The sequence below is a fragment of the Dreissena polymorpha genome, chromosome 1 (assembly GCF_020536995.1).
Source record: "Dreissena polymorpha isolate Duluth1 chromosome 1, UMN_Dpol_1.0, whole genome shotgun sequence".
Taxonomy (NCBI): Eukaryota; Metazoa; Mollusca; class Bivalvia; order Myida; family Dreissenidae; genus Dreissena; species Dreissena polymorpha.
The window spans coordinates 38,451,934-38,479,325 of record NC_068355.1 but is presented as its reverse complement, the minus strand read 5'-3'; the positions used below and the strand labels follow the sequence as shown (position 1 = coordinate 38,479,325).

The 27,392-nt window shown below is 36.9% G+C and overlaps 1 protein-coding gene and 1 long non-coding RNA gene across 5 annotated transcripts in view; one reads left to right on the top strand and one right to left on the bottom strand.

Moving 5' to 3' along the window:
* LOC127865024 (testin-like) overlaps nucleotides 1-6,202 on the top strand; it is a 38,036-nt gene extending 31,834 nt beyond the window's left edge. The window contains exons 7-8 of one of the 3 annotated variants that reach the window (XM_052404891.1): nucleotides 3,740-3,793; nucleotides 5,311-5,456. In XM_052404891.1, coding sequence (XP_052260851.1) covers nucleotides 3,740-3,769 — 30 coding nt within the window. In that variant the 3' untranslated portion in view covers nucleotides 3,770-3,793; nucleotides 5,311-5,456. Of the gene's footprint in view, nucleotides 1-3,739; nucleotides 3,794-5,310 lie in introns of all 3 variants that reach the window. The other 2 variants (XM_052404884.1, XM_052404890.1) reach the window with 2 other exon arrangements.
* Nucleotides 1,551-25,665, bottom strand: LOC127865055 (uncharacterized). 2 transcript variants are annotated; one of them, XR_008042456.1, is made up of 3 exons: nucleotides 25,518-25,665; nucleotides 17,296-17,442; nucleotides 1,551-1,663 (listed from the first exon to the last, which is right to left on the bottom strand). It is a non-coding gene; the product is annotated as an uncharacterized LOC127865055 (long non-coding RNA). The 2 variants fall into 2 exon arrangements; XR_008042455.1 differs by lacking the exon at nucleotides 1,551-1,663 and adding an exon at nucleotides 13,247-13,359.
* Nucleotides 25,666-27,392: the final 1,727 nt, after the last annotated feature.

Genomic DNA, 27,392 nt, shown 5'->3' with positions numbered 1-27,392 from the left:
GTAGCTCACCTGCAGTCATAGCTTGGGATTGCATTTGAGGTCAGTCAGGTCAAGGTAGCTCACCTGCAGTCATAGCTTGGGATTGCATTTTAGGTCAGTCGGGTTAAGGTAGCTCACCTGCAGTCATAGCTTGGGATTGCATTTGAGGTCAGTCGGGTTAAGGTAGCTCACATGCAGTCATAGCTTGGGATTGCATTTGAGGTCAGTCAGGTTAAGGTAGCTCACCTGCAGTCATAGCTTGGGATTGCATTTGAGGTCAGTCAGGTTAAGGTAGCTCACCTGCAGTCATAGCTTGGGACTGCATTTGAGGTCAGTCGGGTTTTGGTAACTCACGGGTAGTCATAGCTGGGAATTGCATTTGAAGTCAGTCAGGTTTTGGTAGCTCACGGGTAGTCATAGCTTGGGATTGCATTTGAGGTCAGTCCGATTTTGGTAGCTCACGGGTAGTCATAGCTTGGGATTGAATTTGAGGTCAGTCGGGTTTGGGTAGCTCACCTGCAGTGATAGCTTGGGTTTGCATTTGTGGTCAGTCGAGTTAAGGTAGCTCACCTGCAGTCATAGCTTGGGATTGCATTTGAGGTCAGTAAGGTTAAGGTAGCTCACCTGCAGTCATAGCTTGGGATTGCATTTGAGGTCAGTCAGGTTAAGGTAGCTCACCTGCAGTCATAGCTTGGGATTGCATTTGAGGTCAGTCAGGTTAAGGTAGCTCACTGGTAGTCATAGCTTGGGATTGCATTTGAGGTCAGTCGAGTTAAGTTAGCTCACGGGTAGTCATAGCTTGGGATTGCATTTGAGGTCAGTCAGGTTAAGTTAGCTCACTAGTAGTCATAGCTTGGGATTGCATTTGAGGTCAGTCAGGTTAAGGTAGCTCACTGGTAGTCATAGCTTGGGATTGCATTTGAGGTCAGTCAGGTTAAGGTAGCTCACGGGTAGTCATAGCTTGGGATTGCATTTGAGATCAGTCGGATTTTGGTAGCTCACGGGTAGTCATAGATTGGGATTGCATTTTAGGTCAGTCAGGTTTTGGTAGCTCACCTGCAGTCATAGCTTGGGATTGCCTTTGAGGTCAGTCGGGTTTAGATAGCTCACCTGCAGTCATAGCTTGAGATTGCATTTGACGTCAGTCAGGTTAGGGTAGCTCACCTGCAGTCATAGCTAGGGATTGCATTTGACGTCAGTTGAATCAGGTCAAGATCAGATCACTGTTTCCAATAATGAAAAGTTTCCGCACACTAACTTCACTTTGGATTAAGGTATTGTTCAGACATGTGTAGGTAGCTCAAATGCAGACTTAACTTGAGATTGCATAATTAATTTAATTTTATATAATTATTACACAACACATTGTAGATCTGGTGTCATGACATTGCTATGTTTCTAGATGTCTTAATTATTTTTCTGTGTCATCATGTGTACAATAACTTATTACATCCTTCCCAGATCAATGTTACAAAGACCTTTAAAAGGAAATTTTGTGAGAAAATTGTCATGTGTATTATTTTGCATAAATATCAATCAAGTTTTGAAAAAGCATGAAATACAATAACATATTTTGTGTTGAAAAAGATCATTTGTTTAATGTACTTATGTATGCAGTATAAAAAAAATATACTAAAACATCATTAATTAGCTATCTTCCTTCTTTCATCCGTTCATCGACATCCTGAAAAAGATATAAATACATCTTAAAAGGACTTTTCACAGATGTCTGATTTTTTAAAAATTGTCTTGAATAAAAATGACTTAACTAATAAACGGCAGTATTTGGAATAGTTTCAAGTAATCATAATACCGGTAACAAGGAAAATGGTTAATTTAAAAAATGTGTTTATCCTGGGGATAAACCTTGAACCCCTCAAGGCAAAAGGTAATGCGCTGCCACTACACCACGAATGATTTTGAATTGTGTAGGGTGTGAAAAAGGTTACATATACTTTATTATTTTCCATATTTCCATTCATAATTATTTTTAAACACAAGGGTCTCATTGGCAAGGTATATAAATTATCCATCTAACAATATAACAGAGAAGGGAAATCACATGATAATCAAGATGGCGACGTCGGTGTCAAGACATGTATTTTTTGCTATTTTATATCTTTTTTTACTGTTTAAGTTTAAAATGCCGCTCACTTTCCATCCATATCAGTAAGAAAGTAATAAGCGTTTATTTCGTATTAAATTATCTTTTAGTGGTCATCATTAGAAAACTGTTTGGTGATGTGAGTTGTAGGTTACAATATATGCTTATTTCATTGAACTGAGAAGTGATGTAATGTTTAATATGGTTTGTGGTTTTGTGAATTACAAATGCAGGAGCAATTCAATTATGATGTTTAAAAGACACCTTGAGCCCAGTATTACAAAAATACAACAAGAGCACCGCATAACGGGTGCCAAAACTCGGCTGAAGGTGCAGTTTTAAACACGAGCACCGCCTTGCGGGTGCAGACCGCTCATCTATTTTCTTTTTAAAGGTGAAGGGACTCTCATTTTCAATCACAAAGAAGGGAGGGGTGGAGTGAAGAGGGGTGTATAGTGTGGGGGTGTGGACATTTATTACATTATCTTCCAAAAATGCGAAAAAAATGCAAAAAAAAATTCAGGGGGTGGGGGGGGGGGGGGGGGGGGGGGTTGTGCGATGGTTGGACGGTATTTCAAACATAAACTGATAAAAATAAATATTTGTTTTTTTTAACCGTATCAAAAATAAATTGGGGGGGGGGGGTAGGTGGGGGTGGGTGGGGGGGGGGGGGTATAGTGTGAGGGTGTGGTGGTCATTTGCAAAAAAAAATCTTAAAAAAAAAAAAAAAATTGGGGGGGGGGGGGGATTCGGGCGGGGAGAGGTGGGGAAGTGGGGGGCGATTCTTGGGTGCGATGGTTGGACGGTATTTCAAACATAAAATAATAAAAATAAATATTTGTTTTTTAACCGTTTCCAAAAAAAAAATTGGGGGGGTGGGGTGGGGTGGGGGGCTTTGATCGACTATATAGCAAGGTATGACACACGAGCGTCGTTCTGGGAAAATGGGGTTTAATGCACGTGCAGTCCGCACAGGCTAATTAGAGACGACATTTTCCGCTTGTATGATATTTTTCGTTTAGAGAAAGTAAATACTTAGACAAAATTCAGTTAAGATGTAAAGTGTCGTCCCTGATAAGAATGTGCAGACAGCACAGAGTAATCTGCGACGACTCTTTACACATGCATTAAACCCCCTTTACACAGAGCGCGGTTCAAATGCATAAGATGCATTAGATGGCGGTAAAAGCATAAATATATAAGCAAAAAATTGATTAGATTCCATTATGATCTTATTCCATTTGGATTCAATTCACTCCACGCATTCGATTCGTTATATGGCAGTGAAATATCATGCATTGGCGGTCATGTCGATTCAATTCGCCGCGTTCAGTGCTTTGATAGGCGCAACTGCAAGAAAATGACAATGCATACGCGGACACCTCATTCGTTTAATGCTTTGATCGGATATACAGTTTAGCTAATATCAAAATAAGGTAAAGGTACATCAATAAAAGACAATGTGCACAGCGCTTTGATCGGCTAAACAGTGCAAGGTCAAAATATTAGAGGACTCATCGATCAAATTTATTGCATTCAGCGTATTGATCAGCTATTTAGCAAGGCATTAGAATCGATATTATTCCATAAGTACACAAACGCTGATGTTTCATTTGGGTTTTGAAAGGACCAAAACGTTTAATATAAATTTTGCAGATACTCCGTGACGGTGGAATTCCAGTTTAGATTTGGGTCATGCGAAATAGTGTGGTACGTCAGTGTGTTATCATAGCATTCATAATAGAATGAATAAACCTCTTTGCTTTAGCATTTTGCTATTCTATCTTCACACTTAAATTCACGTATGTGTTTTGATGGTGGTAAATTCTGGCCACGTTGCAGATATGCAGGATCTCCCAATCCAATCGTGCGCAGTTTTTCTTTCCCCTTTGCCACCCGTGTAGATTTGAATGCTAACCTATAGTTAGTCCGAACAGTTACTGTTGCTGGTAAAAATTCGTCAATCATTTATAAAACAAGCTGCTTACAGATAACGTGTCGTGCCCGGCTATTTCAAGTTATTTTAAAACTCCACGATCCAATATGAAGTTTAAGTCCTAACATGCAAGGAATAACGTAGGTACAACACTCGACTATGGCAAACAGCTATGTGGAGCTTTTAGCAAACGGGCTCGACAAAAACAGAGTTCTTGACACAAGCTGATGAGATACTTAACTCACTGAGAATCAATTCTGACTGATGCTAATCATGAACGTACGCAGTACAGTTTCTGGTCCATGTCCCCTTATACTTGTACTATTTCGATATTTTTGTTATATAACTAAAGGGGCCCTTGCTAAATGACATGCGATAGACAAATGTTAAACACAAGTGAATGTGCAACATATTTCGGTAATGAACAACAACTTAATACATGAACAACAACTTAATACGCTGTATTATGTAGTACAAACAAAAAATTGATATGTAAAATAACATTTAAGAAATTTCAAAGTTATAACCAACACAATATTCGCATGACCCAAGTGTTCCTCTTTTTCCGGAATGACTCTTACACATAGAGAATATTGCATATAATAGTGATTGTTCCATCTTTTGCTGTTTCTTTACTCTGTTATGCTTATATATTAGTACACCGCTTTATTGTATTTCATCGCTAAAAAGGACATTACGTGTTTGACTAAAATTTAAGTTGGTCAAAGTTAGTCATTTTTTTTTAAGATCATTGTTAAATTATCGTAACATTAATATACTGGTATGCCGCAACCGATATTATACCTCTACATAGGGCGGTTTTCGTATAACATCTTTCTTTATAAATTATTGAATCATAAACGACATATGGATATTAACACGTCTTTGAGAGAAGGGGGGGGGGGGCGGATGAAGGTTAAATTAAAGAGGACTGAAACTAAGTCTCTTAGTACAAAATTGTAATATATATTTGTAATGAAATACATTAATGTACTTTTATAAATGATGCAACTAAGGATGTCTTGCAAACACCAACTCCAATCATGTCAGTTTTAACTTCAGTAGTAAAAGAGTATAATAGTGCAAAGTTCGTCGCAGTATTATCTTTTACTACTAGTTGCCAAATAAGGATAATCGTGGACGACTTTTGTCGCTTTTATGAAAATTTTCGTTTTAAAAGATAGTTTAAGCAAAACGTGTCGTCTCTGAATTGGGACGACACTTTACGCACATGCATTTAACTCCGTTTTCCCAGAGCGAGGCCCAATTATTTTCTCTTTTCTTTCTACAGGTGTGCACGACGTGCGGCCGAATCATCACGGCCGACTCTCCGGGCCTCTCGCACGGCGAATACCACTGGCACGCCTGTCCACATTGCTTCTGCTGCCACTGTTGCTACGGGAACCTGATCAACCAACAATTCCTGCTAAAGGACGGTCGCCTGTTTTGCTCCACCAAGTGCCGTCACGTGTACGACACCTCGCCGAAAAACGCCTTTCCTAGGCCTAACCCACACGCACACTAGCGTGTACATCTAGCGAGGTTATTGAAGTGCGAGTGAGCCTCTCTCCGGGAAAACGTTGCTTAATTATGGTGCATAAAGTGTTGTCCCAGATTTGCCTGTGACGACCAAATGGGTATATCTGGGACGACACTATTTGCCTAGACTTTCTTTAAGTAGAGCCTTGCTTAAAAGAAAAAATTCCATGAAAGCGGAAATTCCATGAAGCGATAAGTGTCTTTCCTGATAAGCGTGTGCGCACTGCTCATGTTAATCTGAGACGACACTTTACCTACGAGCATTAATCCCCGATTTCCTAGAGCAAGGCTTTATAACATTTCAAATCAAATGCCGCCACTTCTTCGACAAGGCGAAAAGGAATGCATTTCCTATACCTAAACCGAACGTTGTCTAGCGCAACACTGACATCGAGCGACTAGATGGAAAACAAACACCCCGCCATAAATCGGGCTTTCACAACTATATCGTGTACATCTCGCAACTAGTTTAAAACATAAATGTAAATTTTTTATCAAATCCGTCGAGACATCGCCAAACGCTAATGTATGCTTACCCTAATCCTTATTGGCACGTACACTAGCACGGACATCATGCGACTAGAAGGAAGTAAATTAAATCGTCGAAGAACGCCTTCCCAAGACCAAAACCATACGAGTCAGCACGAACACCGCGGACCTCGAACGACTAGCATGGAATGGGACGGAATTCAAATGCAGTAATGTCTACTACACATCGCCGAAAAAAGCATCCGTTCCCTTTTTCCCCAGCAACTGATTATTAATTGTCGAATAATGAGTCCATCGTGGAACTGATGTATTAGTTTAACAGTTCAATATTATTTACCATACATGTAGTTTCATGTTCAGCCCTCGATGTTAATGATTTTTTCTTATACTTTATTGTGCGTGCATAAGATTCGTGCTAATGTCTTTATCAATAACGCATAAGAATTGTGTTTGTACTTTTCCATATGACTGCATTGATAAAAGGAAATTTCGTCAACTGAGTACTATTTGTACTCCTAATTCATATTGTTTCACGTTGCTATACTATTTAGTTAGGCGGCTGTGCGGCTAGCGCAGTGGTTGGCACATTCACACCTAGGCGACCCGAGTTCAATTCACGTTCCCGGCAGTGGTTAGTGGTCGCCATACCGGACATGTGGGATTTCCTCCGGGTGCTCCTGCTTTCCCAAACAACACAAGACACCACAATTGAAAAATCTTTCAGTAACAACGACATTGCTCAAATTGCAGCTATTATTGAAAATTTGCCCCGACATTTGTGAGTCAATTAAGTTGGAGTGCTGGAGCACTCTCCCGAGTCCAAACATAGTTTAGCCTCTGGCTCCTTAACCAATTTATGCCTAGCGTCTAGAAAAAAAGCCTTGGCAAACAGCGTGATGCGGCGTCTCATCAGGGTCTGCGCTGTTTGCTTAAAGGAATTTCTGTAAGAAATATTCTAAATATAGAAATAAATATGCTAGACATCACTAATTTTTTTAAAGGGGCCTTTTCACAGATTTTGGCATTTTTTAACTTATTCATTAAATGCTTTATATCGATAAATGTAAACATTGGATCGTAACAGCTCCAGTAAAAAATCAAGAATAAAATTTAAAAAAGGAAAAGAACATTGCCCGGGCCAGGTTTCGAACCAGTGACCCCTGAAGTCCTGCCAGAGTCCTGAAGTAAAAACGCCTTAGCCTACTGAGCTATTCCGCCGAGTACACATCCTGGACGTATTTTATACCTTATATAAGCAATCTTCGTAGTTTCACAAAATTTAACGACAAAAACAGAACTCTCCAAATTATTCAATCGTTTCGCGTTGCAACGCTTTATAATTTTTAGGTTTTAAAATCGTCAAAAGATGCATATAATGGCTATATTAGACCATGGTAAATGTTCAGTATTACTGTTTCCTCACAAATATCATAACTAAAACGAAAATTTGCGAATCTGAAACAACTTTTTTCAATTTTGTCATTTTACCAAAGCGTGAAAAGATCCCTTTAATAAATTGATCCAATTTAGAAAGGTGGGAGAGTCCACTAGGCATAAATGGGTTAAGGTCCTTACCAACTTCGAAATACTCACACAATTAAGTTAGGAAATATTGGAACAAAAATGCAAATGACAGTGTATATAGTGTGAACGTTTAGAGGAATTATAACACGTGGTATAGTGGTTAAACATTTTAATGTATATCTTTCTATGTATTCAAATTTGTGGCACATATAATTAATCGCTATAAATGAACACCGCTTGAAAGTGTGATAAGCACGAATACTATTATTAAGATCCTGATTAAAACAGAACCAGAAACACTAAATTATCCAACATCGCATGATATATAACTGTACGTGAAATTAATATAGAATGCATGTATTGTTTTTCCGCCTGCTTAGAACAGAAAATTATATTCCATATTAAGAACATTTATTCCATTTGTTTCGCTCATTTTACATTTATTCAATAAACTTCCAACAATACTTTGACTTTTTTCCAATACATTAACCCACACAATGTTGATGAACTGTGATATTTTCATACAGCTAATATTATCCAATATTTAAAATGTAAACACAAAATCTGGGAAAACATGCGAGTTTCTGGCTAACAAAATGTCCGTTATATTGCATTTTCAGGGGAAACAACTACGACGAAACTCCTTTGAATTTCTCGCAGCGGCTACCTCACGTATTTGAATAAACAACGTGTTAGTCCAAATAATGCGCGAATATTGTCTTTCGAAAAGTCTGATTTGTTGCCGAACCTTATTGTGTGACCCAACGTCTTAATACTGGTCTCAAGAACACTTGACAATTCGTGTATAAAGCATACGTGTTCTCGCCAAAACCTATTGAATCATCTCAAACGAGCTATTAATCAACATACTCTCAGCTAAACGAATATTTAATACCGGAATTGTAATATTTCATCGTTGATCTACACGCTATGAATATGCGCAACTTACAGCCAGAACCTGGAGAAAAATAACCAGAAGTTACATTGAAAAACGCCCAGACCATTCGAAACTGGGGTTATAAACTATGAACAAGCCAGTGAAAACATTTATTGTTAAATCTTCAAGAACCTTTATTAAAAGAATATAATTATGCTCCGCAACAAATAAGTTTGATCTCTACTCGTCTTTGTGCAAAAAAATCAAATTGTTGGTATTATTGATATATCAGTCGTTTTTATAAATAACGTATTTCTTATTTTATTGTGATCCTGGAGAGGGTTGGGCATTTGTAACCCTCTCAAATCGGGCATATAAATAGTATACATTTGTATATATGTAGATAATATAAATTCATTTTATGTTAACGTTCTCTCGTTTCTGTCTTAACACAATATTTGAAAATGAACTTTATAATTAGCCTTTATGTAAAGGGACAGTGCCTTATGTTTGAGCAATAATCTATACACCAGTTCTGTACCAATGGGGCACATTTGTATTACTAACATGCTTAATCCTTTTGTATATCAGGACTGATCGATACCATTTAATTAACGATATTTTTTATTTTATAGAACTTGATTATGTATTTCCTTTGTTTTTGAACGGTAACATATTATTGAATGTTTCTTTTCCGGGCCCTCTTCTTTTTCTTTTTGTCGTGCGCTTGCACTCTTAGGGAATTGAGGCACTCCGAGAGCCTTGCGCTTATTACTAGATATATTTTACTTGCATGCGTGTATTACTATACTTTTTACTTGCATCATTATGGCAACATTTTATGGTCGCAACAGTCCCCAACTCGATCCTTAAAGAGTAAAATGAAAAGAACGGTTATAGGCAATCTACACAATCCGCTTCATATGAACTACATTTGTATTTAGTTCGATCCGATACGTACAATGTGTAAAGTCTATTTTAACCATGTCAAAACACATACTTATATGAAATATATCATGCAAATGCGAAAGGCACATACAAAACATCTAAATTCTGCAAGCGATATACTCAGTCATATGGCATGTCACTGGCAGATGTAGGGTTAGATTCATAACCATGACTGTTCTGCATCCCAGCATTGTTTAAATCACCGTGTTGAATATAAAAGTTTACGAGTATGCCTTAGAGAAAAATATAAAGTAATGATAAATATAGGGCTGTCACGCCCATACAGTGTGTATCATTAAAAATATATACTAATTATATAGTATGGTCAGGCAATGGCTTTTTAACCGAATTCCAAATGTTGACGAACCACGACTACCGACAGATAAAGGGCGATCGCATGAGCTAACTATGAGAACCTTTTGCTCAGGTTAGCTTAAACGATTTTTTTTTAAAGATAACCAGGCTTATATTTTTAACATAGATTTGATCATTTTTAAGTTGCGGGACGAGCAAACGCAAGAGCACATATAAAGCTGCCGGTAGCTATATTTTTATGAAACTACTTAACAGTTATGTCTGCATTCATATAAATCATAGTTATGGTTGCATTGTTTCGCTGGCGTGCTAGTTCATGTTCTATTAAGTAACACCAAGCGTCCCAGCTAAATAGTTGCTGCCCTTAAATAGATGTCATAGTACTTCTTTGTTGTATCAATAACTGCCAGTGCGTACGAGCGTAAACCAGCTTGGAAAAATTTGCATCTTTACATCGAGGCAATCCCTAGCATGAGTATAATACACCATCCACGGGATGAATTGGCATATGCGTGCCATACGAATATAAAGTTTAAAATACGTGTAGCCTTCAAAAGCCCAAAAGAAGCAGTGGTAAAAGGTTAGCGTTTCCTTATAAGTCACAGTTTAAATCCCGGTGAAAGTACATGTTTGTATTCAACTTTTTGCTTGCTATTATACATGTACACGTATAAAACTTTTCCCAATATGAAATATTCGTTAGTAAACGCATTTATTTTTTTAAATACGAAAATCTGTCAAGAAGTCCCATTAAGCAATCATCAATTAGAGAGTTCCCCGTATACACGAAAATTTTTGGATCTTTTAAAATCAACTTTCAACGTAGCATCCCTGTATCCCTTGGATTTTGTTTGTTTTTTACATTTGACCTTGAATGAGGAACTTGACCATTAACCACTCAAAATGTGCAGCTCCATGAGATACACATGCATGCCAAATACCAAGTCAATATCTTCAATATTGCAAAAGTTATGACAAAGGTTAAAGTTTAGTGACAGACACACACCATGACAGACAGACAGACATGCCAAAAACAATATGCCCCCGATCATTCAATCCGGGAGCATAAAAAGCCATTACGTGTTTGACTTAAATCAAAGTTGGTCAAAGTTAGTCATTATTTTTTAGATCATTGTTACGTTATCGTTACATTAAAATACTGGTATGCCGCACCCGATATTATACCTCTACATAGGGCGGTGTCCGTTTCCGTTTTCAGCCGGGTTTTGGTAGCTCACGGGCAGTCATAGCTTGAGATTGCATTTGAGGTCAGTCAGGTTAAGGTAGCTCACCTGTAGTCATAGCTTGGGATTGCATTTGAGGTCAGTCAGGTTAAGGTAGCTCACCTGCAGTCATAGCTTGGGATTGCATTTGTGGTCAGTCAGGTTAAGGTAGCTCACCTGCAGTCATAGTTGGGGATTGCATTTGAGGTCAGTCAGGTTAAGGTAGCTCACCTGCAGTCATAGCTTGGGATTGCATTTGAGGTCAGTCGGGTTAAGGTAGCTCACCTGCAGTCATAGCTTGGGATTGCATTTGAGGTCAGTCAGGTTTAGGTAGCTCACCTGCAGTCATAGCTTGGGATTGCATTTGAGGTCAGTCAGGTTAAGGTAGCTCACCTGCAGTCATAGCTTGGGATTGCATTTGAGGTCAGTCAGGTTAAGGTAGCTCACCTGCAGTCATAGCTTGGGATTGCATTTGAGGTCAGTCGGGTTAAGGTAGCTCACCTGCAGTCATAGCTTGGGATTGCATTTGAGGTCAGTCAGGTTTAGGTAACTCACCTGCAGTCATACCTTGGGATTGCATTTGAGGTCAGTCAGGTTAAGGTAGCTCACCTGCAGTCATAGCTTGGGATTGCATTTGAGGTCAGTCGGTTTAAGGTAGCTCACCTGCAGTCATAGCTTGGGATTGCATTTGAGGTCAGTCATGTTAAGGTAGCTCACCTGCAGTCATAGCTTGGGATTGCATTTGAGGTCAGTCAGGTTAAGGTAGCTCACCTGCAGTCATAGCTTGGGATTGCATTTGAGGTCAGTCAGGTCAAGGTAGCTCACCTGCAGTCATAGCTTGGGATTGCATTTTAGGTCAGTCGGGTTAAGGTAGCTCACCTGCAGTCATAGCTTGGGATTGCATTTGAGGTCAGTCGGGTTAAGGTAGCTCACATGCAGTCATAGCTTGGGATTGCATTTGAGGTCAGTCAGGTTAAGGTAGCTCACCTGCAGTCATAGCTTGGGATTGCATTTGAGGTCAGTCAGGTTAAGGTAGCTCACCTGCAGTCATAGCTTGGGACTGCATTTGAGGTCAGTCGGGTTTTGGTAACTCACGGGTAGTCATAGCTGGGAATTGCATTTGAAGTCAGTCAGGTTTTGGTAGCTCACGGGTAGTCATAGCTTGGGATTGCATTTGAGGTCAGTCCGATTTTGGTAGCTCACGGGTAGTCATAGCTTGGGATTGAATTTGAGGTCAGTCGGGTTTGGGTAGCTCACCTGCAGTGATAGCTTGGGTTTGCATTTGTGGTCAGTCGAGTTAAGGTAGCTCACCTGCAGTCATAGCTTGGGATTGCATTTGAGGTCAGTAAGGTTAAGGTAGCTCACCTGCAGTCATAGCTTGGGATTGCATTTGAGGTCAGTCAGGTTAAGGTAGCTCACCTGCAGTCATAGCTTGGGATTGCATTTGAGGTCAGTCAGGTTAAGGTAGCTCACTGGTAGTCATAGCTTGGGATTGCATTTGAGGTCAGTCGAGTTAAGTTAGCTCACGGGTAGTCATAGCTTGGGATTGCATTTGAGGTCAGTCAGGTTAAGTTAGCTCACTAGTAGTCATAGCTTGGGATTGCATTTGAGGTCAGTCAGGTTAAGGTAGCTCACTGGTAGTCATAGCTTGGGATTGCATTTGAGGTCAGTCAGGTTAAGGTAGCTCACGGGTAGTCATAGCTTGGGATTGCATTTGAGATCAGTCGGATTTTGGTAGCTCACGGGTAGTCATAGATTGGGATTGCATTTTAGGTCAGTCAGGTTTTGGTAGCTCACCTGCAGTCATAGCTTGGGATTGCCTTTGAGGTCAGTCGGGTTTAGATAGCTCACCTGCAGTCATAGCTTGAGATTGCATTTGACGTCAGTCAGGTTAGGGTAGCTCACCTGCAGTCATAGCTAGGGATTGCATTTGACGTCAGTTGAATCAGGTCAAGATCAGATCACTGTTTCCAATAATGAAAAGTTTCCGCACACTAACTTCACTTTGGATTAAGGTATTGTTCAGACATGTGTAGGTAGCTCAAATGCAGACTTAACTTGAGATTGCATAATTAATTTAATTTTATATAATTATTACACAACACATTGTAGATCTGGTGTCATGACATTGCTATGTTTCTAGATGTCTTAATTATTTTTCTGTGTCATCATGTGTACAATAACTTATTACATCCTTCCCAGATCAATGTTACAAAGACCTTTAAAAGGAAATTTTGTGAGAAAATTGTCATGTGTATTATTTTGCATAAATATCAATCAAGTTTTGAAAAAGCATGAAATACAATAACATATTTTGTGTTGAAAAAGATCATTTGTTTAATGTACTTATGTATGCAGTATAAAAAAAATATACTAAAACATCATTAATTAGCTATCTTCCTTCTTTCATCCGTTCATCGACATCCTGAAAAAGATATAAATACATCTTAAAAGGACTTTTCACAGATGTCTGATTTTTTAAAAATTGTCTTGAATAAAAATGACTTAACTAATAAACGGCAGTATTTGGAATAGTTTCAAGTAATCATAATACCGGTAACAAGGAAAATGGTTAATTTAAAAAATGTGTTTATCCTGGGGATAAACCTTGAACCCCTCAAGGCAAAAGGTAATGCGCTGCCACTACACCACGAATGATTTTGAATTGTGTAGGGTGTGAAAAAGGTTACATATACTTTATTATTTTCCATATTTCCATTCATAATTATTTTTAAACACAAGGGTCTCATTGGCAAGGTATATAAATTATCCATCTAACAATATAACAGAGAAGGGAAATCACATGATAATCAAGATGGCGACGTCGGTGTCAAGACATGTATTTTTTGCTATTTTATATCTTTTTTTACTGTTTAAGTTTAAAATGCCGCTCACTTTCCATCCATATCAGTAAGAAAGTAATAAGCGTTTATTTCGTATTAAATTATCTTTTAGTGGTCATCATTAGAAAACTGTTTGGTGATGTGAGTTGTAGGTTACAATATATGCTTATTTCATTGAACTGAGAAGTGATGTAATGTTTAATATGGTTTGTGGTTTTGTGAATTACAAATGCAGGAGCAATTCAATTATGATGTTTAAAAGACACCTTGAGCCCAGTATTACAAAAATACAACAAGAGCACCGCATAACGGGTGCCAAAACTCGGCTGAAGGTGCAGTTTTAAACACGAGCACCGCCTTGCGGGTGCAGACCGCTCATCTATTTTTCTTTTTAAAGGTGAAGGGACTCTCATTTTCAATCACAAAGAAGGGAGGGGTGGAGTGAAGAGGGGTGTATAGTGTGGGGGTGTGGACATTTATTACATTATCTTCCAAAAATGCGAAAAAAATGCAAAAAAAAATTCAGGGGGTGGGGGGGGGGGGGATTGTGCGATGGTTGGACGGTATTTCAAACATAAACTGATAAAAATAAATATTTGTTTTTTTTAACCGTATCAAAAATAAATTGGGGGGGGGGGGGTAGGTGGGTGGGTGGGGGGGGGGGGGTATAGTGTGAGGGTGTGGTGGTCATTTGCAAAAAAAAATCTTAAAAAAAAAAAAAAATTGGGGGGGGGGGGATTCGGGCGGGGAGAGGTGGGGAAGTGGGGGGCGATTCTTGGGTGCGATGGTTGGACGGTATTTCAAACATAAAATAATAAAAATAAATATTTGTTTTTTAACCGTTTCCAAAAAAAAATTGGGGGGGTGGGGTGGGGTGGGGGGGGGTATAGTGTGAGGGTGTGGTGGTCATTTGTGAGATGATCTAAAAAAAAAATATATATATATATTAGGGGGAGGTGGGATTCGGGGGGGGGGGGGGGAGGGGGGAGGTCACGGGGGATGGTTTGGATGGAGTCTATTGTGGTATGTCAGGTAAGAGTAGTTTTGTCAAAGTATCAATCAAATCTAATCATAAATAAAGAAGTTATGGCAATTTTAGCTAAATTTAATAATTTGACCTTGAGAGTCAAGGTCATTCAAAGGTCAAGGTAAAATTCAACTTGCCAGGTGCAGTAACCTCATGATAGCATGCAAGTATTTGAAGTTTGAAGGCAATAGCCTTGATACTTAAGAAGTAAAGTGGATCGAAACACAAAATTTAACCATATATTCAAAGTTACTAAGTCAAAAGAGGGCCATAATTCCGTAAAAATGACAACCAGAGTTATGCAACTTGTCCTTTTACTGTACCCTTATGATAGTTTGCGAGTGTTCCAAGTATGAAAGCAATATCTATGATACTTTGGGGGTAAAGTGCACCAAAACACAAAACTTAAACAAATTTTCAATTTTCTAAGTATAAAGGGCCCATAATTCCGTCCAAATGCCAGTCAGAGTTACATAACTTTGCCTGCACAGTCCCCTTATGATAGTTAATAAGTGTTGCAAGTATGAAAGCAATAGCTTCGATACTGTAGGAATAAAGTGGACCTAAACACAAAACTTAACCAAATTTTCAATTTTCTAAGTATAAAAAGGGCACATAATTCTGTCCAAATGCCAGTCAAAGTTACATTACTTTGCATGCACAGTCCCCTTATGATAGTTAGTAAGTGTTTCAAGTATGAAAGCAATAGCTTTGATACTTACGGAATAAAATGGACCTAAACACAAAACTTCACCAAAATTTTCAATTTTCTAAGTATAAAAAGGGCACATAATTCTGTCAAACTGCACGCCAGAGTTATCTAACTGCCTGCCCAGTCCCCTCATGATAGTAAGTAAGTGTACCAAGTTTAAATGCAATAGCATTGATACTTTGAGAAAAGTGGACCTAAACGCAAAACTTAACCAAAATTTTCAATTTTCTAAGTATAAAAAGGGCACATAATTCTGTCAAAATGCACGCCAGAGTTATCTAACTTTGCCTGCCCAGTCCTCTCATGATAGTAAGTAAGTGTACCAAGTTTGAATGCAATAGCATTGATACTTTCTGAGAAAAGTGGACCTAAATGCAAAACTTAACCGGACGCCGACATCAAGTAGATGACAATAGCTCATAATTTTTTTTCCAAAAATAGATGAGCTAATAAATGAAAGCATGTCAGAAATACATTTTTTTTTAGAGGTCACAGTGACCTTGACTTTTGACCTAATGACCCCAAAATGGGTGTGGCGTGTAGAACTCATCAAGGTGCATATACATATGAAGTTTCAAAGTTGTAGGTGGAAGCACTTTGATTTTAGAGCAAAATGTGCAAGTTTTAGCATGACTAATTTGGCAGACGGCGGACAACACGACACGACGAGCTGGCTATGACAATACCTCGGGTTTTCTCCGAAAACTCTGAGCTAAAAATCAATATTTTGACTCAAATTTTTTCCCAACTTTTTAAAATAAGATTTGCACATATGATCAACTTACTTTGAACAGAGCCTAGTATCAAACAAGGGACAAATTTGTCACAAAACCAGGTTTTCAATATAAAAAAAAAGTCTGATAAAGGGCTTGTTTTAAAATCAATCTATTTTTAGTCGTGGCGACCTTGACCTTGGAGATATCTACATAGTTCTTTCACGCGACACACGGTTCAATAATGGTGAACAAACGTGCCAAATGATTTTAAAATCTGACAATCAATGACATAGTTATGGCCCGGACAAGCTCATTTATGGCCATTTTTGACCTTTGAACTCAAAGTGTGACCTTGACCTTGGAGATATCAACGTAATTCTTTCGCCCGACACACCGTCCAATGATGGTGAACAATTGTCCCAAATGATTTTAAAATCTGACAATCAATGACATAGTTATGGCCAGGACAAGCTCATTTATGGCCATTTTTGACCTTTGAACTAAAAGTGTGACCTTGACCTTGGAGATATTGACGTAATTCTTTCGCCCGACACACCGTCCAATGATAGTGAACAAATGTGCCAAATGATTTTAAAATCTGACTATGAACGACATAGTTATGGCCCTGACAAGCTTGTTCCGCCCGCCCGCCAGCCAGCCCGCCCGCATTCGCCAATCTAATAACCAGTTTTTTCCTTCGGAAAACCTGGTTAAAAAGTAATGTCAACTTTATGACCCAATTTTGAGTTTTCCCACCAATTTTTTTGTGAGCTTGACACTAATGCTCAACTTTTTGTGAATATTGTTTAGAGTTTTAAGGCTGACTAAACTTTGTTTTTAGCAAGAGTTTGTGAATACTCTTGAAGTATTTAATACATGTACTCAGCTGTCAACTCAAACCACAAAACATTTGAGAATACATGAGATCGGATCCAAGTGCTTGTTCAACTGAGACATCCAACTCAAAAGGCTTCAAAAACCATCTGGCTTTCAACATAACTGAGCTATAATAACAAGATAAACATTTACAGACAACCAGATATTTAATCATTGTAACTTTTACCAAAAGCTTCATTAGGATGAGTTCCTGCATCATCATCTGCTCCCAAGTTTGGCTGCAGTCTCTGCCGCAGCCTCAAGTTCAGCTGCCTCAAACTCATGTGCAATGAACACTGCAAGACTGAATAGTGCAACGCTCTTGACCAGAGACCTTAAAATATAAATACCAGACATTATCCAAAAGGGTTTTACCCAGGCATGGTGATGTTCCGGGCTAACGTTTTGAAGCGTCAAATTACTCTTTACTAAAGCAAAAGTCGTCACAGGCCCTTGTGGATAAGATCTTAATTTACCCTTTTCACATTCCTGATATTGATAACATTTAATGTAGGAGTTGTCTTGCTTGATGAAACAAGAAACCGTCCGAGACGGGTGATGCTCCCCAAAGTTTTTTTTTGTCACAATATTGCACTATATATTCAGATAAAAGCAAACGTCTTGAGGGCACAGTAGTTGGGGAGACAATAATTTTTTTTATAGAAAATTTCAAAGGGCCATAACTCTGTGAAAAATTATCCGACCAGAACCCGCTGATAATATGCACATCTCCTCTTGGTAGTGAAACTTCCCATAAAGTTTCATTGAATTCCGGTCATTAGTTGCTGAGAAATAGCTCGGAAAAAAATTGTGCACGGACGGACAGACAGAAAAACACATACCTGTCTAAAGCACAAACTCATGCAATGGTACCATTAAAACAAGAATTAATTGCTTTTTATTTACATTGTTATTCTTTCGTACGCTCTATCAACTATATTGGACAACTTTCGCAATGAATGCTGCTGACTCAAAGTTTCGCTATCGGTTAGGTTGCAGTAATCATTTGAACACTGTTATTTGTGATGTAGCCTAAGTCAATAACAATTTTCTAATATTTACACTGCTCCAAATTTCCCTATAAAAATGTCAACAAGAATAGTGTGTTAAAACATTGTCGTGTTTTTGAATGTTTTGAATGGTTCATGCCAAGGAAAACGTCGGTAGGTGGCCATTCAGGGCGAATTAATGTATTTGTGAATTTGATTCATCGCTTTCCTTAATTGGTCATGACTGAAGTCTGTAACTGTCTGTTTAGAAATGCGCATGGATAAGCTGCGGAGAAATGCGTTGGTGTTAATGAAGGGCTGTATATGGACTCCCAGAGATGTATTAGCAAAATTATCAAAGGCTCTGGGAGTCTGTCTAGGTCCCACATTGTGGTCAAATATTACAAATTGTATTAATTAATCATAATTTAGCAATTACTCCACTATAAATCAAGGAATTGGGATTCTGTTATAATTTTCTACAAGTGTTTTCCTTTTTGTTGCAGTGCGTCACAGGTAAGACTCAGGTCCCTAAGGTTAAGGCCACACACCGAGGTCAAATGATACACATGTTAAACAGTCCTTATTTTGTTAGGATTCTACCAAGTCTGTATAAACGTACTCCCAGAGCCTTTGATAATTTTTGCTTTGGTGGCTCTGGGAGGCCATATTCACCCCTTCATAAACACAATCGCAGTTCTGTGGAGATATTCCATGCACATCACTAAAAAGATGTTGATCATTATCAATTAATGAAAGCGATGAATAAACTTCAAAAACACATTAAATGTACCTTAATGGCAGCCTACGGAGGTTATCCTTTGCATGCAACCTAAAAAACACGATGATGTTTCAACACACTATTCAGGGCCAAAACACCAACTTTGGGGAAAGGCCCACAGCCTTTTTTTCGGGGAAAAAAAGACACAATTTTCTGGCTTTGGGGAATGAAAAATACTGAGGTAGATTGGAAATTTAGGAAAAATGCATGATTTTAAATAAATTTCTATAGGGGAAAGGGCCTTTTTGATTAAGGGGAAGAAAAAGAGGCCCCTGGCAAAGAAGGGTTTTTTTGGCCCTGCTATTATATCTGACATTTTTTTTTTGAAATGTGAAACATTAAAAATATTTGACATCTGTTCGACATCGTTATCGAATTAGGCTACATCAAATATAATGATGTGCAAAAAATTGGTGTACTGAGACCTAACCGATAAAGTAGGCAACATTAAGACAGTTTTCCAAAATGGTGGATAGAGCGTACGAATAAAAACAAAGTAAACAAGATGTGTTTGTGAAACACAATGTCCCCCTATATGATGTTTGACATTGTAGGATGACCTTGACCTTGTGAAGGATGACCTTGACCTTGACCTTTCACCACTCAAAATGTGCAGCTCCATGAGATACACATGCATGCCATATTTCTAGTTGCTATCTTCAATATTGCAAAAGTATTCATAAAATAAGCGATTTGGGCCACATATATTTGACCTCTGACCTTGAAGGATGACCTTGACCTTTCACCATTCAAAATGAGCAGCTCCATGAGATGCACATGCATGCCAAATATCAAGTTGCTATCTTCAATATTGCAAAAGTATTCATAAAATGAGCGATTTTGGCCACATATAATTGACCTCTGACCTTGAAGGATGACCTTGACCTTTCACCACTCAAAATGTGCAGCTCCATGAGATACACATGCATGCCAAATATCAAGTTGCTATCTTCAATATTGCAAAAGTATTCATAAAATGAGCGATTTTGGCCACATATAATTGACCTCTGACCTTGAAGGATGACCTTGACCTTGACCTTTCACCACTCAAAATGTGCAGCTTCATGAGATACACATGCATGCCAAATATGAAGTTGCTCTCTTCAATATAGCAAAAGTTATTGCAAAATGTTAAAGTTGGCGCAAACAGACAGACCAACAGACAGACAGGGCAAAAACAATATGTCCCCCACTACTATAGTGGGGGACATAATAAAAAGCAATTTTTTTTCTTGCTGAAATTGGTACCATTTGCAAGAGTTTGTGCTTGAGACAGGTTAACATTGATAAGTTTTTGCAGTATCAGTGTTCTTAAGCCCTTGCAGTGGTTATCAAATTTTGCACCTTAGGAAAATAGACAGCGCATTGCAACTCTCAGCAGCCCTTTGGGTTATAAAGATGAGAGTGGAATTATTGCAACTAGGATTCTACCATAAATCAAGGGATGTGCACACATCCATTAACAAAATTTATATATTGTTAAATTCATTTAGTAAAGTTTCTTCACTCTTTTTTAGTCTTAAAAAAATAAACTTATTAATGCACCAACATGTTAAAACAGCCAGCAGGGGGACCGACCCGGATTCAGTCAATGGATCGGGATACGGGGCAAGTACTCCATTTTAATTTTCCTTGGTCATAAACATCATTCGGAATGTTTCTTAAAAATCCATCGATTATCGATTACAACTTACTGTAGTGTTGAAAGGCAGACAAGGGGATCTAAATGCAGATCTATGTAAACTTGTAACAGCAAGTCACGTGAAAAGAAGCGAGCTGGAATCTATGCACATAGAAAGAAGTAGAGTTGATAATTGGAAGGGAAGCGAGACAATTCACCCCCAAGACAATTCACCCCCAGGAGACAATTCACCCCCTAAACAATTCACCCCTGCTCCCTGGACAATTCACCCCCCAGGTTTTTTTTGTTTTAATTTGTTTGCTGTTTGTTTCGGATTTAGTAATTCCGAATATCTGTTTTTTTTAAGGATAGTTATTTGTATTATATTTAATTTTTATAAAGTTCTAATATAAGCATATTAAGATGTTCTCAGAATGTCTTTCTTTTTTTCCATAAAATTACTTGCAATTGAAACATAACTGTGCTGTTTTATCTATTGATGTTTGTTTTATTATTAACAATATATTATAATTGTTTTTATGTCATTAAATAATTAATTTTGTGTTTTTGTTTTATTTAAGATTGTTTTTATTCAAACAAACAGTTTATATTTGTAAAAAGTGTATAAATACACAATAATGGTATTGGATACATTATTTGGAAATAACTAAATGTTTTTTATTTGATCAGATATGCAAGATTTCGAAATTGTCATAATATTACTATATTTATTTTTAAATGGAAAATATAATAATAAAATATTTTTCACATAATCAGTCAACAAAGTAACAACACCTAAAATCAACCTTTTTCACACCACTAAGGTAAACAGATAATCTGTCACCATTCAGAGCTGATGAGGCTACTGTAGTGGTAGATAAGGCTATTACTGATAGGGTATGCTTAGAGATAAGGCTGTAGTATGGAATGAGTTAACATACTGTATGATTGAAGTGGACTTGAATTGAGTACAATTTTTGTAAAAAATACATTTCAAAACATTTTTAGTAGGACCATACTAGCAGTATTATAATGGATTTAATAAATCATTTAGTACTCGTGTATGAGTAGCATTTTAAAAATTATAACAGAAAATAGTGTGAATTACTGGATTTGAAATGAATACTGATAATTGCAGACTTAAATATGTTTCAATACACAACATTACAAAACACAACTTCTATCACTAATCCTTCAATGAGAGAAAACCCAAGAACTTAATGGATAATAAGAATAAAAATAATTATTTTTACAGGCATTTAAATAAAAATAATAATCAAAATATCAGGTGAACAAAAAGTGAAGTTTTTAATACAGGTATTACCAGGTATTAGAATTGCCCAGCCCAACATAATTATTTGTCAATGTGTGTAACTGAAGTCTTTGTTTTTCTGTTTTGACACTTTGATTAATCTGTTTTGACACTTTGATAAAGCCTGGTCAGGGGTGTGAATGACTGATTGTAATACCCATTAATGGCACGCTCCCAACCAGATTAAATTTCCTTTCTTTAGTTAAGGTTTTCTTATCTATTAAACCATTTTATTTTATTAAATTAATTATCCTATCTAAAATGAATAAATAAGTAATTGTGGTAATGTACAATTCTAAGAATTCAATGAAACTAATTAATAGACTTCAATATTTGACAAAGTACTAATAATAAAATAGTAACCTCATAATATTATTAAAAACAAATGCACAAATATTATTTCAATTTTATATGTTGTAACACAGTTTATAGAAAAATGCATTGGTTGAATTGCAATTGACAAAAATCACAATGTCATCTTTCATTTACATACTACATTTATTATTTTCACGTCAAAATTGTGCTGCAAAGTCAAAATTATAACCCCAGAACATTAGTCCAAATTTTTGACGATCTTAAATATTAAGCTACTTTTTATATGGGTAATATTTGGAGTGTACAAAGGTGGAAAGACCAATTTAATGGTGGGAATTTTCCGTTCTTTGTCTATATTGTTGCGCAAGAATTTTGTGCACAACATTCAAGCCCCGATATAAGATACTTAATATCAACGGATTGCAATAATATTTACATACCTGTGTACACATGTAGATAATTCATTTCTCGATAATGTTCCGTAAAAATTACGTAATGACACTTTGAATTTTGCACGCCTGAGCAATTTTAATCCAACCACTATTCAATTGTTCAATATCTCTCGATTTACTCGCTGTGTAGATATAAATCGATAACACCACCTCGATGTAAAGCATCTGGTTTAAAGTGGAAGAATAAACAGCGTAAAATACAGTTAGCGTTCGTCTGTTATGGTGCAGCGTGTTACATAGTAAACCGATGTTATACTTTTCTGCATTAATTTAGCATTGTTTTTTTCTAAATTGACAATTAAAAAGGTTCTGAAATAAATTACATCTTTTATTTTTATACTGTACATAAATAAGATTGATACAGATTGTACAGTATACCGTCTTATGTAACATAGAATGTAAGTACATAAAACAACACAGACAGAGGTGCGAAAAAGACATGCATAAACACTCACTGAAACTTAGAACAGTGAATAGAAACTGCACCGTATCTGTTTTGAACATATGCTTATTAAATCGACAAAGATAAGCATACTAGATCTAGTTAGGTAAAAGTTGGTGTTAAAAGCTCATGTTAAATAAAATTACGCGTACACGTTACACCGTAATGCCTTCTTCTGATTGGTTCATATTTAAATCAGTTTCATGACATGGCTACAGGTCAGTGATTGTTTTGCAGATTTAAGCAGAAGTTTAACTGAAGAATTTATGCCTTTCTAACTTCGAATCGACGATATTTGATGTAAAAATGGACTTCTGAATTAAAACTGAATGAGTTGGTAATGTTATTTTGCAATTTTACGCAAATTGATGAAAATTTAAACTTTCTGGTTTCCACCACAAGAAAGGTCCTTCAACGATGAGACGTTCCAAAGAAATTAGCCCATATAAAAAGTATCTCTAAATTCTTTGCGCGTCTTATAAATGAGACTACCCAGAACATCTGCTCACAACTTATTATCAAATATGACAAAAGCAAATGACAATAAAATCTCATATAAAAATATGGGGGTGAATTGTCTTGGGGGTGAATTGTCTTTGGGGTGAATTGTCCAAGGAAAACAAATTCTGGGGGTGAATTGTCCAGGGGGTGAATTGTCTTGGGGGTGAATTGTCTGGCACCAATTGACCAGTCACCAAATTATCGATCGCTCCGCCCACATAGTCATGTGGTCTAGTGATAAGAAAACTCCGACAAGCAGATCGCAATTATAGCGGATTATGTGAGGGAAATTCTATATTTGTAATGATGTATTATGCTCTTTTCTATAATATAAATTATTAAAGCCGCACACTAAACTAAACTGCTTTGTAAAACGTTAATACAATCATAAATACTTTAGAGAGAAATGGCGTAATCAAAATAAATGAGTTAACGGCAGACTGACTATCAGAAACGTTTCTTATACATATTATATAGGGAGTTGATGAAAAATCCGTTGTAAAAATGAGCATTTATTTCATATTGATTTTGAACTTGTATTCAACCGTCTGACAGTGAACCCGGTTGCTATTCATATATAATTTTGAAAACATTTTTATTAAATGCAAATGACATATCCATATCATGATGGGTTTTTTGTTTATTAAAAATGTTTAAATCTTTGTTTTATTGTGTTATTTTTAAAAAGACAACGATTTTTTTTATTTAGATATAAATTAAATTTTGATTGTAACCATAATTTAATACAGGCCTAATTTCGTGGTTTCATTAAGAGATAGTCTAATATGCATTTTATTTCATTTATGATTAATGCGAACCTGTTACATTTCACTATCAAAAAATGAAATGTTGGTATTACGGTGCTGTTCACGAACATTTGAATTGAATACATACAGCATATTATGCATTTGCTTATTTATAACAAGATGGCCCTTATATGTTAATTGCAATTTTCATATTTCTCCCCGTATCAATATATGTTGTATTAGAAATGTTGTTGTTGTATTATAAGCCGTACATTTTCACTTGAAGTCGCTTTAAGCTGGCTAGGCCGCGTTGTCATCACCTTTTTGTTGTTTTTACTTTAGTTAAAACAATATTTAAGTTAACAATTTATAATGATTTCCCTTGTTTATGATCCACAGAAAATAAATATATAATTGGAAATCATTTTAGTAATTAAATTGTTTTCTTTTCTTGTGTACAGTACCTAACAATGCCTTAATGTTCCTTCATTCTGAGATCCACGCAACATACTGTTATTTATTAATCATGGACAATTACGCTGAGATTAATAAGCACGTGTGGCAATTATTATGTTGCCCAAACTGCTTAACACGTTTTATAGAACACACACCTGGTGTGGTTTAACTATTTATTGTGTTTGTTTTCTCATTGCTTGTTCATATGTTCAAGAAATAAAGATAAAATAATAACCTTTTATAAAGTATTAATAGCACCTACAATTTTGAATAATGATCGAACAGTAATGATCATGCATTTGATATCAAATCTGTGTAAACTCTTAAAAATTACGTCCATTCCATATGTACAACACGCTTTGTTTGTCGGACAAAATGGCGGCCAGATAAGCGTTGCTGAGGGGTGTGTGAAAAATCGATATCTGATTGGCTGATCGAAAAATGTGGGCGGAGCAATCAATACTTTGGCGACTGGTCAATCAATACTTTGGCGACTGGTCAATTGGAAGATATGTCCTTTGAACACGACCAGAATCTATTGTCCGAGGATTATGTCAATATGAAATGCAGATTTCGAACACCTCACCCCCCTCAGGATCAACATTTTAACGTTTTCCGAAGTTGAAGCATTTTTGTTTATAATTCATGTCTAAAAAAAAATGTAGTCCCGGGCCTGCTGTGCCTAATAGCGGCTACGCCACTTGCCGGTAAACACAAATGTTTTTCACATGACTTGGTAAGTGAACACATTTTACCATACATAACAACATAACACAACTTAAGTATAGACACACCATCTGTATGGATCCCTCCATAAACTTGTCGTGAAATCTATAACACCCATTTTCTTTGAAAATGTCTTATGTCAACATACGAGTCGCGTATCAAAACGCTTGCTTTCAGGTTTTATAAGCGCCTTAGAATAAATGCAGTGCATTTGTCGGTCCTATTTATTTTCCCGGCCATACCGGTAAATGAGCCTAGTGACAAGACGAAGAATCGATTTAATGACATTTAACATGAAATAGAAATGAGTAAATAACTAATTAAGTTAAGTTCGATGTAAATGATTGGACACCAGTTTCTGTTAGAGTGATTTTAGGGAACAATATTCGGTGTTCCATGCACCACGGACTCTAGATGTCAATATACACTCCGTGCATGCACACAAGGGATTAGGTTGATGCAAAAATGATCACGATGTTAAAGAGTAGACCGCGACCAATAAAATGTCTATTTTCAGGGGAGATTCCAGGATTTTTCGTTGAGGTGGGAAGGGGTTCGTGGCAAGAACTTTGATCATTTTCAAAAGGCAGTGGCTAGTCGAACGGCCCCGCACGGGTAGCCTCGTGTTTACCCGTACGGGGCCGTACGTGTAGCCTCTAGTCGTACGGCCCCGTACAGGTAGACACGAGGCTACCCGTACGGCCCCGTACGGGTAGACACGAGGCTACCCGTACGGCTCTGTTCGTATAACCTTTCCTATGGAGATTTGACACGTTAATATAAACCTAAACAAACTAACACAATGGCGGATATGTTCGAATTTAGCAATGAATAGGAGATTTAGAGATGTATATGGTACATTGCCTTGTCGGGAAAAGGTTAATCTGGAAAAAATGTTTAATTATGTTGTTTTTTTCATGGAATAATTCATACGATTTTACTTTTTTTGCCTGACATACTGTCAACTATCGCTGGCGACTAGTTAGAACAACATGCCGCAACTTAGACGGTAATAAATAACGTGTCAACAATCAAAGTAATAAAGCAATTAATCAATACCTTTGTGATAACAAATAGGGGTACGTATTAATAATTGACACTATTGTTGTTGTTTTTTTTTGACTCGTTAAAATTTAACTAGCGACCTGCGGTGAGTGGGAGCTATTAGCCAAGACGTAATTGACACGTTTCTCGATTCCACCATTACCTAGTTTTATTTAAGAAAGCAAATAATCAACTTATTATGCAATTTAACATCACTTAAAAATATTTATAAAAAAAAATAAACCCTTTAAATTTAGTATTTGTGTAATTGCTAAAAATGTGCATGCTATGGTACATTAACAAACATACGTAACTATCAGTATTTGAGATCATAATACTTAGTAAATTTTCATTCGTGTCCTTTATTTTACCCACATTTTTTAATTGTATAATGAAAATCAAGCGATACTACCTCGGCTACAAAAGTTTGTTGACAGGATTAATTAATCATTCTCGTGTATTTGCAGTCTGGTTTTTGTTTCGTCGTGGTGGAAATCCGAGTCGTGCATAGTATATAAAGGGTGTAAACAAGTGAGATTTGAAAATGTAAATTTATTTTGCAAAACAACAATTACAACTATCAATAGAAATCTCAGTTATGGAGTATATAAATACGCATTGTACATGCAAATATCAAATGTAAACAATAAATATATGGTAAATAATCTTAACTAAGTCAATGAAAATTGCGACATCACAATGAGAAAAGTGTATAACACAACAAATAAAAGGAAACTTAACGTAAACATGTTAAAACGAGAAAAGGGAATGGGAAACGTACATTGACAAAAAATTTCAAAAGTATTAATGAACGAAAACAATTAATATGATTTTATTGCTTTCAGATAATAGCACTTCACAAAAGCATATACAACACTAAGTTATATACCCTATTTTCA